This window comes from Bos grunniens, chromosome 22, assembly GCF_055505025.1.
Source record: "Bos grunniens cultivar Pamir isolate PY7600 chromosome 22, Bosgru_T2T1.0, whole genome shotgun sequence".
NCBI classification, from domain to species: domain Eukaryota; kingdom Metazoa; phylum Chordata; class Mammalia; order Artiodactyla; family Bovidae; genus Bos; species Bos grunniens.
In genome coordinates this window covers 7,557,295-7,577,670 of record NC_141186.1, presented here as the reverse complement: position 1 = coordinate 7,577,670, position 20,376 = coordinate 7,557,295, and the positions used below count along the sequence as shown (strand labels likewise).

Below are 20,376 nucleotides of genomic sequence, written 5' to 3'. Positions count from 1 at the left end.
CATGCCACAGGTTATGGCCAAAAATAAAATTTTAAAAATAAAGGTGTATTACCAATACAGTATAACACATATATATGGAATTTAGAAAGATGGTAACAATAACCCTGTGTACGAGACAGCAAAAGAGGCACTGATGTATAGAAGACTCTTATGGACTCTATGGGAGAGGGAGAGGGTGGGAGGATTTGGGAGAATGGCATTGAAACATGTAAAATATCATGTATGAAACGAGATGCCAGCCCAGGTTCGATGCACGATACTGGATGCTTGGGGCTAGTGCACTGGGACCCAGAGGGATGGTATGGGGAGGGAGGAGGGAGGAGGGTTCAGGATGGGGAACACATGTATACCTGTGGCGGATTCATTTTGATATTTGGCAAAACTAATGCAATTATGTAAAGTTTAAAAATAAAATAAAATAAAGGTGTTTTAGGCACTTCCCTAGTGGCCCAGCGGCTAGGACTCTGTACTCCCAATACAGGGGGGGACCTGGGTTTGATCCCTGGTAGGGGAACTAGATCCCATGTGCCGCAATTAAGATGCAGTGCAGCTAAATAAATATATTTTTTCTTTAATGTTAAAAAAAAAAGTCCTGGTATCCACCTATTTTGCAAACACTGCATGGACCCAATCTGACCCACTGACCAGAGTACTAGCTCTGGATCCTCCATCACAGACGTCCCTTTCATGATGGCAGTGTACACACCCTTCTTTATTCTCGAATCAAGGACCACACAGACACAGCCTTTCCATGGAAAAAACCCTCTTGTTTATTTGATTAAACAAAAATAAAATAAGCTGCATAGGAACAATTTTAAAGTCCAAAGAGACACCAACTTTGTTTTAAGGCTGCAGTAGCTGATACATCATCTCCTTGCTACCTTGTCCAGCCTCCTCTGTGGACCACAGCGATACATTCAGAAGCCTGTTAGCTAACACAGGAGTTTTTGAACACTTTCCCATCGGTTCTTCACCTGCTCATTGCCTGTCATGCCTGAGGCCTGCAGTGTATCATTTAAAAGTAAAACTCCAGAAGGGAGGAGGGAAAAAAAAAAACCCACCCAAACAAGAACCCACCTTAAAGGTCTGGGGAAAACCCTTCACTTCCCCAGTTCTCCACTTAATGGACAGGATCCACACCACCGCTGCAATGCCCATTTTGAAAAGTGTCAAGAGGCAGTCAGCAACCAGGAGGGCTTGCAGCATAGGTTTCTGTGGCCCAGGCAGTTAGTCTGGTGGTGCATATTCCTTACACCATGTCTGCCTTGAACAAATTAAAAAAAAAAAAAAAAAAAAAAAGGACTTATCTTAGTCATTCTAATCTCAGGCAGCATGCCCGGGTTAATTTCTCCAACTTTGCATTTGCTTTTCTCACAAAAACAAAAAAAAAACAACCCCTCAACCAAGCCATGTGTTCTACACTTTCAAATTTAAAGCATTTTGTTGACCGGGCATGACAGCTAATGGACAGTATTAAGCAAGATTAAAAAAAAAAAAAAAAAAAAAACCCAACAAACACTAACCACCCTCCCACCCACCCAAATATACCTAACATGCTAGTTAAAAACAACATCCCTTGCCCACCCACCCTCTCACCTGCATTGAATTGAAGAATAAAAAAGAAAGAAATCTTACCGCCCTAAAAAACAAGAACATCCCAGAAATGTGAAAAATCTTCCTCTTGAAAAAGACAACTACACAGACTGCTAGAAACACAAAGAACTATTCCAGAGCTGGTTATTTAAAGAAGGTAAACACATTAACATTCAGTCAGTGTGCTCTGGGATAGAGCCTTAAGAAAAATACTACCTGAGCTTGCAAGTTAATACAATCATTAAAACGAGGTCTACGACCATGTGGATACACAAAACTTTTAGAACCATTACTGGTTAAATGATGATGGAAAAACATCCCACCAGGCTGGCTTGTGAACCCGTAAGATCAGTTTTTAAAATAGGCATCATTGAGGTATTTCTTCACCATGACATCTTTAAAGCGAATGCGCAATGACGACAGTGGTCTTCAGGACCCTCTCTTCCAAACTATAACAAAAACTGAAGCGAGGGGAGGAAGAGAGGGGGAGAGGCAATACAGTACTACCATGGTAATGTGCTTCTCAACTTTATCAAGTATTTAATCAACAAGCAAAGGAAAAGAACAACCTATCAAAGTATGTGTTACCTTTGGTAGGGGGGGAAAAAAATCAAACACAGGAGTGACACACCCTGCACCATCACTGCTCAGTCAGACAGTGATTGCTGCAATGTCATGGTGAGGCATGCCTAGCTGGGTCCGGGAAGGGTATAAATACAATCATGAGGTCTAAAGGATGCTCATTCCCTTCCAATAGATGTGATGTTTTCAACAACCAGACCCTTGGAATTGCTCCTAAAAGGCTGTATTTGTAGACATTCAAAATACAGATAAAATATTTTTTCTCTTGAAGAGAAAAAAATAAAAGAAAGACCTAAAGGTCTTCATTTGCAGTTAAGTCCTCAAACAGGTCAGATGTACTCGTGGTTTCAGAACACTGAGCAATGTATTAACGGTGTGCATTGTCAACTCCTGGTGGGGGAAAAAAGCCAGATTGGTTAAGAAGTATTTGGGTTTAAGGACTCTGTTCTGCATGAGTATAGGAAGATTTGGTTTCCAGGTTTCTTTTTCAAGGTTGGTCCAAGTTTCTCCTGGGAGAAGTCAGTTCTGGAATTAATGAAAGCATTTTCTTCTCGAGGTAGCTCCCTGCTCCCACCCACTCCCGGTGGATTAATACTATTCAGAGACCCCGTCAGATGCCAGTGTGAGGTAGACGACTTTTTGCCAAAAGTGAGGTAGAAAGCAAACAAAAGCAGACGGTGTGAAGTGGAGTGGGTGGGTGTGTGTGTTTTTGTGTCTGTCTGTGTTTTATGCCCCAGCCTGCAAATAGCCAGAGAAGATTGGGAGGGCCAAGTTCTGCGATTCTACCACACGCAAGTATTAAGACTTTTTATACAGCCCCAGACTGTTGGAAACTCAGTAAGAGTGATGTCTTAAATAAATACTTTTTGGCACCATCGGATTTTTTTCTTTAACAGAAAAAAAAACAAAAAACAAAAAAACCACAAAACCAGCCTCTAACTTTGGCATATCTTTCGCTATCTACCAGGACACAGCAGTCTTAAGATCTTCAGAGAGGAAGAAGACACACAGAAGGCAGTAAGACTTCCCTCCTCTAATCATTAAGCTTTGGCTTAACTAGAATAAAGCAGATGGAGCCAATCTCACGGTCTTCTCTTACAACCGCATTTCAAAGTGCCTTCGATTCTGGCAACTTGTTTTTGGCCCAGCGTGTAATTTAGATTTTGTTTATGGTACCCTAGTCTTGTGATTCCCCAAATTAAGTTAGACTTAAAAGGGTTCTGTCAATCAAAGAGTCAGTGGACTTGGGGTCCTGTCTGGGCCACTGGGCTCCAGCCAACTTGAGTGCCACCTGCCAGCCACCACACAGCACAGGTTGAGATAGTACTGCTTCTCGTGACCAAATTCACACAGGAATTACTGGTTGGCCAAAAAGTTCGTTTGGGTTTTTCCATCACATCTTATGGAAAAACCCCAGCAAACTTTTTGGCCAACCCAGTATTCAAAAAAAAAAAAAAAAACCCACACAAAACAAACCCAAACACCAGTAATACTTCTGAAATGTCAAGTTGGTGTCAATCAAAAGTGGTTTGCCTCTGTGGGTTGTTTGGATTTCCTTTAGCCATTGCAATATTTAAACCTGTACATCTAAATCCAATTGGTATCTCAAACCATATACTGACCCCACCCCATCCCCTGACCAGATCGGACATACACGGGGATTACTGTCTCAGCATCACATTCCTGAACAGAAGCATTTTATCCTCCTCCCTCACAGCACCCAGGAACCTATCTTCACACCACGTTAAAGACTCCTGCTCTGACCCAATTCCTGCTGCCCTGGTGTCACACCTCCTAAGGGGCGGGAGACCTGCACTGGTACCCACTTATTGTGAACAGCCTCACTCGTTCTAGGGAGCTCCAAAGGCTAGCCTTTCTCATGACTCTTTGATCCGGAGCATTCCACACTGTCCAAGAAGCACACTCCGAGTGCTTTGCACCAATCCCTTGTGGGTCAGGAGTCAATTGGAAGCAGCCGCAGATGGCAGTGTTTTACAAACAAAAGCTTCCCAAGTGTGAGCATGTTTCTCGAATGGCGACGCACAATCCTAGGCGCAGGCAAGGTAAGGAGATGTATCTTTTACAAAGAGTGAAGAGGCTGCGTCATCCACCCTCCATGCTCGTTTCAAGGAGGGGGCCTGTTTGCTTTAAGCCTGCACACTGGACAGTCGATTAATGAAGCCCTGGTCATTTCAGCCACGTGTGGAAACCCTGGATTCACAACCAGATCCACAGACAAACTTTCAAGAAGCAGCCTTAGTTACTGCTACTCTCTCACTCAGGTCCCAATACTTCCCCACAAATGGGGAGACTGGGAAGCAGAAGTGAGAGTAAAGATAATGAAACCAAAGGCAGACTAAACGAAGGCAGTGACTACCTCCAACAACTCAGCCTAACCATAATCATGACCTGAGTTTCAGAGAACAGTTCAAAGAATTTTCAAGATCCACTCCCCCCCCACAGCTAAAAAAAGAAAAATTAAGCATTTAAAATCCGTTGTCTTTGGTGATTATTTGGGGGAGCAGAAGGACTAAGAGGAGGAGGATCAGCACCAAGTTATTCCAAAATTTAAAAAAAAAAAAAAAAAAGCTTAATTACATGTGCTCTTTACCAGTCAAAGAACTGAGAAGTTAGGGACAACATAAAAGACAACCGAATAGGAATCAGAGGGGAATTCACTATTAGGGAATCACTATTAAATTCTTCAATAAAAGAAGAGGCGCTTTCACCGAACAAAGTCTCCTGACACCTCCCTACCCAGCAACACTGCATCTGGGTGACGGGAATTTGAAGCTGCTTTCCAGTTTGGGGCTCTTTCATTGCATGTGGTTCTCCTTTATGGAACGAGGTTCTCCCCATTTTGGTCACTCAGAGACCCCAGAGATAAAGCAATGGGAAGAGATGGGGGACCGCAACATGGTGAATGTCCCAAAAAGCTGGATGGGAAAAGCGATTTGATTTGCTGGCTACACTGTTTCCCATCATCTCCTTTTCTTCAAGAGTTGTTCCGTTTGTTATTCTGTTCGTTAAAAACCCTAGCCATACTGCAAGAGGAATTTCTCTTCAGTACAGGGCCAGACACTGATCTGTTAGGGGACAGATCCTATTCAACACTGCCATCCAGGCACACCTCCCTCTCTGGAGCCCCTCTGAAATTTGGTTCTCACTTTAGTTATTTCCAAGACGGCCAAGGCTCAGAAGCGCGAGGCTCTGCACCCTAGTCCAACCCCTGACAAACCCACCCTATAAAGTGGCAGATGCCATCTCATGGTTCCGCAGCTGGGAAGACTGGCTTCCTACATCTTCCTTCTTTGGTTGAACAAGAGGTATTCTGTCCTATACGTTGTTCAGGTTGGGGTGATTTTGGCTTACAAACCCTTAACATTCAAAGGCCTCTGCGGGGAAAACGAACCACGCCCCGTGGCGCAGGAGCAGACTGCTCTGTGAAGGTGAGCTGAGGAGAGGGCGTGGGAGCGGGCTGTTCCTACTGCACTTGCAAACATCCCATCTCCCTGAACTTCCAAAGCAGAAAAAAATTGTGCTTTTAAAACAAAAGTTGATTCCTTTGCCTACTTATCTTAGGAGGAGAAACGCCTAGTGTTCAGAGAACCACAATCAACCGCAGTCTGGGGGTCCCTCGCCTGTGTCTCACGCTCTCTGCTGACCGACTCAGCACATGCACACCACCCACTCACGTCCACGCTCCAGTCCATGCCTGAAAATCCTCATTCTTAGAAGGAGGGGACTTTTCTTCTTCCTTCAAATGTATTCTTTATAACCAACAGCAAACGAAAAATCACTTAACTTCTGAGAATACTTTTAATCAAAAAGCCTGAACTACATCTATTTATCAGAAACCAAAGTGTGAGAGGAAAGTTCTTTGGGAGGTGGTATAGCATTTTTAGTTTTGCTATTTTGGTGTAAGGTGGTTGCACTCTCTTATACACACACACATACACACACCCCCTCCCTCAGAAGAAATAAAGACTGCATACCCTAAAATAGGAACGGTCAGCTTTTCTCGGCTAGCAAGCCACAGCCACATCTTCTAGGAGTAAGAAAACATGCTGATGTTGAACAGGATGAGAAACACACTGAGGTATAAAAGGAGAACACAGGAAAGTTCTCTGTTGCAGCATTAAAAAAAAAAAAAAAATAAAGAAAAAAAGGAAAAAAAAAAAAGATTTTTCCCAGAAAGATCAAGATCACACAATACAACCTAACCCCATAAACACAGTATTCTTAAGAACACAAATACTCTACAATTAAGAATCTTAAATCCTATTTTTCCATGTTTTATAGTTTTTTTTTTGTTTTTTTTTCTTTTCACTTAGTAGTTTTCTCATGTTTCCTTGGCTCAATCTACAGAATGCACCCCACCGCACACATCCAGTGCCCCCCCACCAGCCACAGAGATGCTAGGCTTGTGCGTGTCACACCCCATGGAGGAGGGAGGGAAACCCCTACTGAGCGAGTGTGGGAGGAGGCAGAGGGCCTGTCGGAGAAGGAAAGGTAAAAGGTTTCTGAGGTAGATAGAGATATCACTTCACAGGCTCAATCCCTGCAGAAAAGATAAGTACATTCATCTGTAAAAAAATAAAGATGAGGTAGGACGTAAGCAATGTTGTACTTTTCTTGTTGTCTTTCAAACAAAAGCAAAAAAAAAAAAAATTTTTTTTTTCCCTGAGACAGTTTCCTCTTTGAAATTCAAAAGGGGGGGAAAGAGACAGAGAGGAGAGATGGATACACGTGCACCCCAAACACGGAAGCCCAGGAAATGTGATTAGAAGATGAGGATTCGATTGTTGCCGAAGTCCACCACGACGATCATCCCGTCCGGCGTGACCGCGATGCCGGAGGGCCGGTCCATCTGCCCGAAGCCACTGCCCTGGGCGCCAAACTTGCACAGGAAGCTGCCATTGGACTCGAACATCTGCACTCGGTGGTTCCTGGAGTCGGCCACGATGATGCGCCCCTCCTGATCCACAGCCACGCCCTGCGGCCGCAGGAACTGCCCATTGCCCGTGCCCTCGGAGCCCAGGAAGCGGGCCGACTGGCAGTCCGGGTGGATGACCAGGAGCCGGTGGTTGTTGAAGTCGGTGACCACCAAGTGGCCCTCGTGGTTGAAAGCCACGCCCCGCGGGGAGTCAAAGTGCTTCCAGAGAGCCCCCTCGAAGCCGTACTTATTCAGGAAGACCCCGTCGGGCCCGAACAGCTGGATGCGGTGGTTCCGCGTGTCTGAGACCAAGATCTTGCCCTCGGAATTCACCGCCACGTCCCAGGGGTAGTTGAACTGCCCGTTCTTGGTGCCCTTCTCCCCGAACTTGAGGAGGAACTGGCCCTCGAAGGTGAAGATCTGGATGCGATGATTGTCCTTGTCGGCCACCACGATCCTGCGGGAGGCATCGCAGGCCACCCCGGCAGGCCGGTCGAACTGCCCCGGCCGGGAGCCCAGCGTGCCGAACTTGTGGTGGAAGGCGCCGCACGGCTTGAACACCTGGATGCGGTTGTTGCTGCGGTCAGCCACCACGATGTAGCCCTCCTTGTCCACGCTCACGCCCCATGGGCGGCAGAGCTTGCCGTCGCTGTCACCCTCGCTGCCAAAGCTCAGGCCGGGGAGCCCAATGCCCACGTAGCTGCGGCCAGACTTGACTACCACCTTGAAGGGGCTGTTCTCGATGTGCTGGTTGCACAGGGTGACCGACACCAAATGCTCCCCCTCCAGCTGCGGCCGGTAGCTCACCACGTATGTCCCGTTCTGCTGGTCGCTCACCTCCGCACCAAACAGGTTGCCATCGGGGCCCAGGACCACAGCCGACATGAGGTCACCCCCCGACAGCCGTGGCTCCCCGTCGTGGTCGTAGCCGATGACGGTGAAGGAGGCCACCTTTCCCTGCAGGGCCCGCTTGAGGCCATCGCCTGTGGCCTTGGTGAGCGGCGCGAAGGCCCCGCTGCTGACGAAGCCGAAGGACTTGATGGCAAGATACAGGGCCTGGTCGGGGGGTGTGAACATGACCCGGTCATCCTCCTGGGGCTGCAGGAGACTGCGGACGGTCTTGAGCTCCTGTACCTGGGCCAGCATGCGGTCCCGGGCCAGCAGGATGTCCAGCGCCCGGCCCTCCTCCAGGACCTGCTGGACGGCGCTAATGGTGCTCTCCAGCTTGTTCAGGTTCTGCCGCAGCTTCTCCACCTGCAGGTACAGTGACTTGGCCTTCACCTGGCGGATCTTCTCTACCTGGAGGGCAAGGTGAGAGCCAGAAGAGAGGACATGGAGGCTTAGAAGACAGACAGAAAGCAATTCATCGGCTGACAGACTCACACACCGAGGGAAACCTCAAACTGAGGTTTGAGTCTGCAGAAATGACTCGTCTCCACGCCCCCAGCATATCAAAATACAAAGACAGAGGAAGGCGAGGGAACTTTCCCTAGTCACAGGCGATGACTACAGAGACCTGATGGCTAAATGCAACGACTAATCCTGGACTGAGAAAATGCTACTACTGAACCCATTCCAGGTGGGACTTCCCTGGTGGTCCAGTGGTTACGACTCTGCACTTCCATCGCAGAGGGTGCAGGTTCCATCCCTGGTCAGGGAACTAAGATCCCACATGCCTGGTGGTGTGGCTGAAAAACACCAGTAACAAAAAAACTACTATTGGTGAAATGTGACTGCGGACTAGGCTCAAGATTTGAAACTAGTGTCGTATGAAGACTGAACTTCCTGGTTTTGATTAAGAGAATGTCCTTGCTCAGAGGAAATGAACATGTAGTTGTAAAGGTGCCGAGTTGCCAACATTCCAACTTACTCTCAAACTGCAGGCATGTGCATGCAGTTCATGCACGCCCACACATATACACACACACACATACACATACAATGATGAAAATGGAACAAGATGTAAATCACTGGTGAATCTGGATCATGCATACATGGCGTTCTTTTATTATCCCTGCAACTTTTCTCTAAGCTAGAAATTAGGGACTTCCCCCTGTGGTCCAGTGGCTAAGACTCCATGCTCCCAATGCAGGAGGCCCAGGTTCAATTCCTAGTCAGGGAACTGGATTACACATGCTGCACCCAAGAGTTCACATGCCACAGCTCAAGATCCCATGTGCTCCAATGAAGGCCAGTGCAGTCGAATAAACAGAATATTTTTTAAAAAATTTGAAGTGAGAGTTGCTCAGTCATGTCTGACTTGTTGCGACCATGTGGACTATACAGTCCATGGAATTCTCCAGGCCAGAATACTGGAGTGGGCAGCCTTTCCCTTCTCCAGGGGATCTTCCCAACCCAGGTCTCCCACACTGCAGGCAGATTCTTTACCAACCAAGGTATCAGGGAAGCCTCTTAAAAATTAAATAAAAGTTAAAAACAGCCATGTGACAGATGTAGATGTTTCCTGAGCAGCTCCGCTGCACCAGGTGCTAGAGATACACGCGGCCAACAGAAAACACGCGCCTCACCCCACTGAGCTTGTAATCTGAAAAGACAGATGCTAAGCAAGCAACGAAAGACCAAAAGAATAATTAAGACAGTGCTAGGGGTTAGAGGGTAGACACAGAGTGTGATGGAGACTCACGAGGGAGGACTGTCTTAGACAGAGGGTTTTCAGGGACATATAGCCTTGAAGGTGGAGAGTAAAGTGGCAGACATGGGACCAGAGGCCGGCCGGACTGCCCAACGGACTGGAGTGCAAAGTTGAATCCCAACAGACTGAATCTTCTACACAAGGGCCGGAAGTCTCTTGAAGGTTATTTCTCTCTGTCTCTTTCTCAACATACGTACACACACAATCAGCGGGAGAACACTTTGTGTGTGGAGGGAATATAAGGAAGGACTTGGTGAGCATCTAATTCCAGATTACAAACTAATCCCCACTCTGTCCCCCATCCTCACTGTTTTTCTCTGTTCACAGGTTTTAGAGATTTTCAACAGGGAGTCTAAGAGGCCCCACACCCCAAATCTGGAGACACCGCCTTTTTTGGCAACCACTGGCCTGGATTATCTCCAAAGGGGCCTCTAACCCTAAAATGCTGCAGGATGTAAAAACATGGCTTCTGTCCTGTTTCTGAGGGTCCCAAACCACACTATTAGGGATCGTGGGATTTCTGTTTGATGAAACAGCCATCTCTCCATTCTTTCTCATGAAATAACTTGAGATTCCTCTAAGTTTAAGTGTTTTGCTCCGTGAAGAGAACAAACCAGCCGCCCGGCTAGTCTGCATTGTTCTGCAGAGACGACCGTGACTTCTGAGTGCCTAACTGATCTGAAAGCCACAGAGTGTCTATTTTAGAATAAGGGTTCACTGGTAGAAGGGCTGGATTTAATCCGATTTTCCCTTGCGGGGTGGATAACATGATTCTGAACCCGATTCCTGCACATTCACCTGTCCACTCTGGAAGGACGTGCGTGCAGAGTCCCAGGTGGGGACCAAAGAGAAGCCATATCCTCTGTCGTCGTTCTGGACCATATCTCTGGGCCTCAGTTCTGATCCCTCAACTGTGTGGCTAGAAATGTGTAAGCCACAAGAAAGGAGATGCATCCAGACATGTAAAACTGGGTCACCCAGCACTCAAGTATTTTCAATAACCAAGAAGCACAAAAAGAAAACGTTATACAAAGGTGCCCAGGCAGGGACAGGCAGGAGGGAGCAGAAAACTTCGTAATTAGTGGAGAAGGCAGATTTCCCCAGGATCTGGGGCAAGGCACTCCAGCAGAGAGCAAAGATGAATGGGACTGCTGTGTGTCCAGAATGGGCAAGCTGATTTTGGGTCATCCAAGAGTGAGTTTTTAGGCAAGTAAACAAGAAGCTGCTTACATGAAGAAGAGACAGACTCTGCTTCCCAATCTGCTTCTCCTACGGTAAAGTGCGTGCTCTCTAGTGCTCCTGAAAGAGCACTGCCCTGCGAGGGAGGAGGATGAGAGTTGGGCCCACCAGAGGGAGGGGAACTAAGGTGAGGTCTGCAGAAACCCCCGCACACAAAGGCCTTTTCATCCACAAATCCAGAAGAGCAAGTTTGTGGCAGAGTTCACCACAGAGCTCTCAGGTTGCAAGAAGGGGGCCTCTTTCGGTTATAATTAACATTCGTGGGTGGCATGGGACCAGCAGACTGGGGGGACATCAGAGTGTCTGAAAACTGTGGCAAGCCCACAGAGGTGCCCGAATAAACCGTGTGAATGAACTCTTGGCCCGTTTCTACCTGAGGACTCTCCTGCCAAGAGGGAGTAGGGAACCATATTCCTTGAAAGACCCTAGAAGGCAGAAAGCAGACAGGAAGGGGCAATGCAGAAGCCAATGCAGCCTTCCAAAAGGCCGGCACAATTCACTGTTTTAGGGCATAGGAAATTGACAAGGATCATTTTCAGAAATCAAGAAGCCGTCAGACTGCCCTAGTGGCCCAGCGGATAGGCATCTGCCGGCCAATGCAGGGGACACGGGTTCAATCCCTGATCCAGGATGATCTCACATGCCTTGGGGCACTAAGCCCATGCACCACCACTACTCAGCCCAGGTCTAGAGCCCACGAGCTCCAACTACTGAATTCAGACCGTGTGCCTAGACTGTGCTCCGTAACAAAAGAAATCCCCAAACCGCAGAGAAGAGTAGCGCCGCCCCCCCACACAACTCGAGGAAGCCCCTGAGCAGCAACGAAGATCAAGTGCAACCAAAACCAAGTAATTTTAAAAAGAAAATCAAAATGCAATGAGCCAAACAAGCACCACACACCCAAGTACACCCATTTACATAAGCTCTGCATAGTCTTTGCTGGCATCTTTTTTCAAGTTTTTTTCTGGCTGTGCCAAACGACACGTGGGATCTTAGTTCCCCAACCAGGAATGGAACCCGAGCCCCTTGCATTGGAAGCACAGTCTGAACCCGTGGACCACCAGTCAAGTCCCTGCGTAGTTGTCGCTGTGTGTTCTGAGATGGTGCCTGATTCCAGTTGAACTGGTGTGGGGCACTGGACCCTCTCAGGCCTCCTGCCCTTTTCTTCCTGGGCAAGGGCGGAAGATCTGACAAGAAAATGCTGCTGGGGACGTGGGTGGAGCGAGTCATCTCTCCAGCTGATGTTATGTAAACAGCACACCAGCGGGCGCTGCGCTCCTTCCTGCTCCAACAGGAAGAAAAGGGCACACACATTCCCTGCCCCCACACGGAAAACTGGCTTTCCACAAGGGGTCAGGAAGTCCCACCAGCCAGGGCACCAAAACTAAGGATGTGTCCAAGCAGCCTGCTTTCCTGACGGCAGCCTCCACTGTACTCTCTTTCTGCCTAGAATTTTCTGTTCTGTCTGCAATAGAAAACCCGAGCCTCCTGGGACTCCCTTTGGTGGTCCAGTGGTTAGGACTCGCACTCCGAGGGCTACCCCTGTAGGGGGCGCGGCTTCCATCCCTGGTTGGGGAATTAAGATCCCACATGCCCCACCCCAAGAAAGTGTCATGAAAACCCAAGACTCCATCCAATCTCAGGGACCTGACTACTTCTGAAAAGGAGTCTTTCTGCTCAGAGGGCACCAGCAATGTCTAGACACGCCTGCATCTTTCTGCGAGAAAGAAATGGCAACCCACTCCAGTGTTCTTGCCTGGAGAATCCCAGGGACGGGGGAGCCTGGTGGGCTGCCATCTATGGGGTCGCACAGAGTCGGACACGACTGAAGTGACTTAGCAGCAGCAGCATCTTTCTGCAGACTATTCGAAAGTCGGAGCCAGGGTCCAGGGGACGACCATATCAGAACACTCACTGTCCTGCTGTGGCTCACAGAGGACATGTGGCCACCGAGCTGGCCCAGTGTGGGGTGGGGCGCCCCCAGTTACCTTCCACAGCAGCTCACACTCCCGCTCCTCCAGGGCCTTCTTGTGTCTCGCAGTCACAGCTTTGACCTCCGACTGCACCACCTTCGCCTTCATTTCCACCTGCTCTGCCACCGTCTGGGCCTGCTCGATGCTCAGCTGGAAAACCAAAAGCAATCTCAGAGCACGATAAAGACCTTCACTCCCCACAGGCAACACTTAAGGCTGCTTCTCTTCAGCCCTGAGAAATGAATGCCATGGGCCCCCACCCAGGCCTCATGGTCCCCCCATCCTTGGAAAGAGAGCGGGCGTTGGGAGAAAGAAGGGATTCTGTCTGACATGTAACTGGAGGAGCTGCTGGGCAAGGGCTGGGCTTCTTTGTATGAGAAATGGCACCTCCACAGTGAATGTCAGGATTGTTAAAGAGATACTCCGACACAGTGAAACCACTGTAGCTGGGTTCCAGCCCAAAACTGGGGACTGAGGGTCAGATGTGAAATATACGACTCCAGGCACACGAGTGACTTCCCACAGGCTTTCCGGCCCAGGTCCCTACTTGGGGGAAACCCCGAAGGCCAAGCATGTCCCTGGAGGGAGGCATGCCACAGGCTGCAGCCCAGTTCAGAAGCAACGCCAAGTGCAAACTGGGAACGGTGTCACACCCACCTGAGAAGCCACACCTGTGGCCAGACAGAGCTTGCCAGAGCCCATCCCTGCCCCTGCCACGCCCCCACCCTGTACCACCAGCCCCCAGTAAATCAGCCCGTTTAATCAGACGTAGTATTGCTCATAAAAAATTAATCCAGACAGAAGGCCTGGTGTTTCCATGAATATTACATGATGCGTGTTGAGAAGCCACAAGGATTGGAGATACTGAGGTATTAAATCAGGGATTCCAAACCGACTGCTGTGGCCCAGATCAGGAGGAAACCAGGGAGGCCTTAAGGGTCTGGATCCTGCCTGGGCTCAGCAATCAGCTGCAGGTGAGCAGTCAACTGTGTGCCTGGCACAGGAGGCTTTCTGGGACATGGAACGCATCCATGGTTGGCGCCCATCCTGGGTAAGCCAGGCTGGATGGCTGTCCTGGGGCTCAGAAACCCAGGTTCGTTCAGATCCCAACTCCACCTCCTACTAGTTTCTAAGGTCTCAGACATGTTCCTGGCCTTCTCCAACTTTGGGGTGAACGTGAGAAAAATGAAGAACAATACTTGGCAAGAGCTGGGTCCAAATCCTGGCCTGGAGTCAAATATGGTGGCTATTATTAAGCCTAGCTGATAAGCCCCTGCAACAAAGGCGCAACCATCCTCTCCCTTCACCCTACTTAGCCACATTATACAATTAAGTAGGCCTAGTCATACCCCCTCCCTTGAGACGTGATCCCACGAGCGACACTCAGCACATGCAACGTGGTGCGGTCACCACCACCATCTGGCTCCAGAGCACCATCTTCACCCAAAAGGAAGCATCCACACCCATGAAGCAGTCGTTCGCCATCCCTCCCTCTCCCCCACGGCATCCAACACCTACTGTCTCTATAGGTCTGTTTATTCTGGGTATTTCAGACAAATGGAATCAAACAATACATGACCAACCTTATTTTCAGGACCAGGCTCCCAGCTAATCAGTTGTGACAAGGGCTTCCCTGGTGGCTTAGCAGTAAAGAATCTGCAGGGGACGTGGGTTCAATCCCTGGGTCAAGAAGATGCCCGGAAGAAGGGGATGGAAACCCACTCTAGTATTCTTGCCAGGGAATTCCCTGGTGGAGTACAGTCCATGGGGTCGAAAAACAATCAGACAACAACTTAAGAAACTAAACAACAAGAACAGCTATAATTCATTCAGTCACTTATAATTGAGACCCCTAACTGACCACCCTTCACGCTCAGTTGGAAGACACATTAATGGCATGGGAACGCCATGCAGCTGCCCCCAAACCAGACACAGTGAACATCCCCAGGAGGCCTAAGGACCCACTGAGTGGATGGGAGCTGGTACCTGGCCGATCTGAATGCCTCATAGGCTATCCATGGCCTGGGATGGCTTTCACCTCCAAAGTCACCCCAAAATTCCAAAACTCAGCTCAGATGTCACTCCCTTCACTAAAATTGGAAGTAAAGAACACCCACCCATGACTGCAGTGGGTTAAACACCATCCTGCCGAAATTCAGATGTGCCTGAAACTGCAGAAAATGACTAACTTGGAAATAAGGTCTTTGCAGATGTTACTGTTTAAGATGAGGTCACAGCGGACTAGCCTGAGTCCTAAATCCAATGACTCTTACCATACAGGGCTGGGGGAAGGTGAAAAGTCAAAGAGTCAGTCGCTCAGTCGTGCCCGACTCTTTGTAACCCCGTAGACTGTAGCCCGCCAGGCTCCTGTCAATGGAATTCTGCAGGCAAGAATAATGAAGTGGGTTGCCATTGCCTTCTCCAGGGGATCTTTCTAACCCAGGGATCGAACTCCGGTCTCCACCTTTGTGGGCAGATTCTTTACCGTCTGAGCCACCAGGGAGGCTTGGAGGGCCATGGGTGGACACAGGCAGAAACTGGAAGTGATGCAGGTAAAGTCAAGGCAGGAAGAAGCAAGACAAAGTTCTTCCCTAAAGTCTTTACAAGGAGCACAGCCTTAGTGGTATCTTGGTTTCTGACTTAGATCCTCCAGAACCGTGAAAAAATAAACTCCTATTGCTGTAAATCACCCGGTTTATAGCAGCACAAGGAAACTAATACAGCAGCCAGCAAGTTGAAATAGATGGATGTATCCAAATTACCCCAAAGAGAAAAAGTTAAGACTGATCAATCAAGTGAGTGTGTATATAGCAGAGATATAACAGAGTCACTAGCTTTCAAAACATCTCAGGTTTGTCAGTCGGGACTGATTCAGAAAAAGAGAAACCTCACTAGACATTTAAACAGAGACGATTTAATGCAGGGAATTCAGTTGTATAGGAAGTGGAGACCTGCTAGGGCAAAGGGCACCCTGAGGATTGAGAGAGTAACTTCGGTCAGCAGCTACCACCCCTTGGTGTCTGAGAACAAAGAAAAGTAGGGGTTACTGGGACCCAGAAGTATGGGGAGGGACACCCCAGGGCCCAGCTCACTCTGGGAGTGGCAACAGCTGGGAACTGGAACCAACTTCTGCTACCAGGAGGGGAAAAGAGCTGCTGATGAGAACAGGAAGTCAAAAGGAAGAAACAAGGGCCTTTCCCCCACTTCTAGATATGCTGTTTGAAACACTGCAGCCCCTGCCTCAGATAGCACGACCACGCAAGGGCGGGTTGGCACATCAGTAATGGGTATGCCCTGTTTCCAGAGGTGCTGGGTATTAGTTAGCACAGAGCCGATGTCCTCGTCTATATCACTGAGCCAACCATGCCTATGTCTGTAACATTTTAAAATGCCTCCCCGATGGTAAGCAAAGGCATCACGCTGCCTTAGGTTTACATTAATGTCATATTACTTACCAAACTGATTTTCCATTAAAATCAGAAAAAATAGAAATAACAGGCGCACATTTCTACAGGGCAAGAACTGGCCGGGGGGCAGTGACCACCACCCCCCCTTGCATGACAACATGGACAGTGAGGGTCTGGTCACCCCCCCCATCTTACCCTCTCCTAGCCAGGCTGCTCTCAGCATCTTCTGCCCTTGGGTTTGGCCCTCCTACCCTATGGTAAGAAGTATTTCTTCCATTTTCCAAACAGGTAAAATTGAAGTGAAAGTTGCTCAGTCGTGTCTGACTCTTTGTGACCACATGGACTATACAGTCCATGGAATTCTCCAGGCCAGAACACTGGAGTGGGTAGCCTTTCCCTTCTCCAGGGGATCCTCCCAACCCAGGGACTGAACCCAGGTCTCCTGTACTGCAGGTAGATTCTTTACCAGGGAAGCCCAAAACAGGCAGAAGGGGAGCAAAGCTCTGGTTCTAATTTGAGTCGTCCCCATTCCCAAAGTCATAAACGCTCAGTATGAAGAGACCAAATGGATCTTTCTTCTCCGAATCCTACACAACTTTCAGGCAAGCACTGCACTCCAAGGTGTGCAGACCAGGACCTGCTTAACTAGTTCCCATTATCTATGCAGAGCATTTGAAGGACGCAGGAGGCAGATGGGTTGGGGGAAATGGCAGTGGGTGAAAGGGATGGGGAAGCTTGGAAAACAGAAACACACACTTGATATAAAAAAAGAAATGTGCACCGTGGCTGATTCATGTTGATGTACGGCAAAAACCACCACAATATTGTAAAGTAATCCTCCAACTAAAATAATTAGTTTTTTAAAAAAGAAGAAGAGGGACTTCCCTGGTGGTCCAACAGCTGGGACTTTGTGATCCTGATGCAGGGGGCCTGGTTCGACCCCTGGTCGGGGAACTAGATTCCACACGCCAAAACTAAAGATCCTGTGTGCCGCAACTAAGCCCTGGCACAACCAAAAATAAATATTTTTAAAATAAATAAATAAGAAGGAAGCAAAGAAAGGGGGGGCGGGGGAGGGAGGAAAGAAGAAAGATCACCAAACAAGCATGGCACTTGAGGAAAAAAAGGTTGTCTTCAAATGTTAACAGATTCAATCAAACACTTGAAGTTGAGGATCCCAATTTGGGCAGGGAAGTCAGTGATGCCAGCTGACTGTTGAGTGGCGGCCACTTAGTAGCGAGGAGAGTCTGAGGCCAAATCTGGGTTTCACGGAGAAAAGTGCCGAAAGCGATTAGTGATGTCTGCATAGAGAACAGTGGTGACCTGATGACAGGTATTTAAAGTGGCCTGATAGTCAGAAGATAAGAGAGAAGCAAGTGTCACCGATACAGGCCACCACAGCAGATATGAGTGATACTTTATCACATTGTGTACCTTTGAAACTATGATTCATCTTAACATTGTCAGTGGGCTTTTTTCCTTTCTTGGTTGTATACTACATAAATGTGTATCTTACAATTAATGGCATCTTACATGTGATGAAGAAGTAAATAAAGAATCAAGGCTGTCTTAAGTGGAAAGCAACTATATTCCTGATCCAAACTATGGCTGGCCCCAGGGAAAACCTTTATGAAATTCTCAGATTACATTTGCTGTTGTTCAGTTGCTAAGTTGAGTCTGACTCTTTGCAACCCCACAGACTGCAGCCTGCCAGGCTTCCCTGTCCTTCACCATCTCCCGGAGTTTGCTCAAACTCATGTCCATCGAGTGGGTGAGGCCATCCAACCACCTCACCCTCTGTCATTCCCTTCTCCTCCTGTCCTCAATCTTTCCCAGCATGTGGCTATCAGATAACCTGACTCAGCAGAAAGATTACTTCAGTATCATGCATAGAAATGTTGACAGTTGCTGAGAAACTTACTAAAATCCTAAACCATCCTTCTTCCCTAGAACATGATCAATTCTTTACCATCTCCTTCCAAAAATCTTATTTTAAAAAATAATTCACATTCTAAACAGTTTCCTATTCAATTTCTGTTCAAGGATTAGTAATGCTTGACTTTCAAGCTTATCCTACCAGACAAGGAAAACAACCTGATTATTTTATTTTCCTAAAACCCTGTCAACCTGGATCAGGCAACACTATTATTACCTATGTAAGCGAACTTCCCTGTGTCCCAAAGTTACATGTATCCCTTCCTACATGACCTTATTTAGCTCCCAGGGAAGTTTGAGACTCTGAACCTTATATAAAATTTCCCATGCTCACTTATTTCTCACCTGTAAACCAATCTGGGTAGCAAGATGAGGACAATCTTCCTACAGTTCTGACTGAAGCAGGCTGATGTCCATTGGATTGGGGCGGGGGGGTGTGGGAAAGGTGGGAGAGAGGAACTTGGATGGGAAACCTGCCCCAAGCAGCTAGTAACTCAAGCCACACCACTGTCATCTTCACGAGACTGTGAGGTCTCCATGCCCTGCCCGCTCCGCCCTCACGTGACTGCCGCTGCCTGTCACGTGGGCTCATCGGGGTCACTGTCCCATGGCACACCCAAACATCTGCACACATCTGAAAGGGGGGGTGGGAAAGGTTTTCTGTGCCAGGAAGAACCAGGGAGACGGGTGAAGGGTGGGGAGGGACTGACCTGGATGGCCTGGCGGCCTTGCTGGGCGTCGGCCAGCAGCTGGATGGTGAGGGCCCGCGAGTCCTGCAGCGCCTCCTGGAGGTAGACGAAGCTGTGGCCGCCGTGCCGGCCCACTGTACACTCGCGGCAGATGGGCACGGAGCACGTGTCGCAGTACAGGTGCAGCACCTGGGGGACCAGAGAGACGCAGGCGTTAGCGGCGTGCGGGATGCTCTGCGGCAGACCCCCACGGCAAACACGCACCCCCCACCGGGGGGGGTGGGGCGCCGCTGTCCACCCTGAGGAACCTGCTCCCCTCCATCCCCGACACAGAGAAAAACCAACCAGCTCCCCCGTTCTGCTCCAGTTTCTTTCACAGCCATGACTGAGCCACTTGGAAGGCCAAGAAAAAAAGAAACAAAACAATCCTCCTGCCATCAGAGACTTCCCTAATCCTAATCTAACCAGAGGAAGTTCCAAGAGTATGTCTCTGCGGTCTGAGATGGGTGGCCGGAATGAACCAATACACGAAGTTTCTCTTGCCATCCCAGGCTCTGGGCTGGGAAGCCAGGCAGGGGGCCAGGATCAAACATCCACCCACTAGAGCCCGCTGCCACCTTCCCCATCGAGAAGCACTTAAGCAAGGTGAGGGCTTCCGTTTCTGGAACGAGGGCCAGAGGCTCATGGTAAAAGCCAGCCAGCTTCTTGTCTTTCTCTTTCCTGCCAAGTTGTTCCCAGGAGCTGACCCTGGGAGGCAGCTGGTGCTTGACAGAGCTGCTTTATGCCAAGTTCTGTGCTGCCCTGGGGCTCCCCCAGTGCTGGGAGGGGCAGAAGGCTTGGCACCGCCTCCACCTGCTGATAAACGCCCAACTCTCAACAGCAAAAGCTCCTTGGCGCAGGGCCAGTCCCATCGCATCCCTCCCCAGAGCTGGCCCTCGGCACCGCTGTCTGTAAATGTTTGCTGGCTTGCTTACAAGAGCAGGGCTTCAGTCTGCCTCTGTTACACCAGGGGGTGAGGGGAAGCCAGCCAACAGGCAGGGAAGCAGTTTGTGTGTCTGGTGGCGGGGGGTGCCTTCACATCCTCAGCACTCAATGCCCAGGAGAAGAGGCCACACAGGTAGCAAGGGCTGCTCCCAACACACAGGGTTCTGGCTACCCCGTCCAGGGCACAAAGCACCTGCCAAGGTGTCACCAAGGGGGTAAGACCCAGGACCGGGAGATTCTGGAAGCAGAGTGTTGTGAGATGGAAGAAGAGATGGGGGTGCTCTGAGACCCAGGAAGTTCCTATTACACTGCACGTCCCATACTCCAAGGCCCCAGGTCAGCTCGCATTATTTATTGTGGGTGGAGCATGTCCATTAGGAAAGGA

The 20,376-nt window shown here is 48.9% G+C and overlaps 1 protein-coding gene across 1 annotated transcript in view; it reads right to left on the bottom strand.

Moving 5' to 3' along the window:
* Positions 1 to 5,453: 5,453 nt before the first annotated feature.
* TRIM71 (tripartite motif containing 71) overlaps positions 5,454 to 20,376 on the bottom strand; it is a 62,133-nt gene continuing 47,210 nt past the window's right edge. Inside the window, exons 2-4 of the mRNA XM_086365680.1 lie at positions 19,029 to 19,196; positions 12,992 to 13,126; positions 5,454 to 8,410 (exon numbers count right to left, since the gene is read on the bottom strand). Of these exons, the coding sequence (XP_086221806.1) occupies positions 6,959 to 8,410; positions 12,992 to 13,126; positions 19,029 to 19,196 (1,755 nt within the window). The 3' untranslated portion in view covers positions 5,454 to 6,958. The remainder of the gene's footprint in view (positions 8,411 to 12,991; positions 13,127 to 19,028; positions 19,197 to 20,376) is intronic.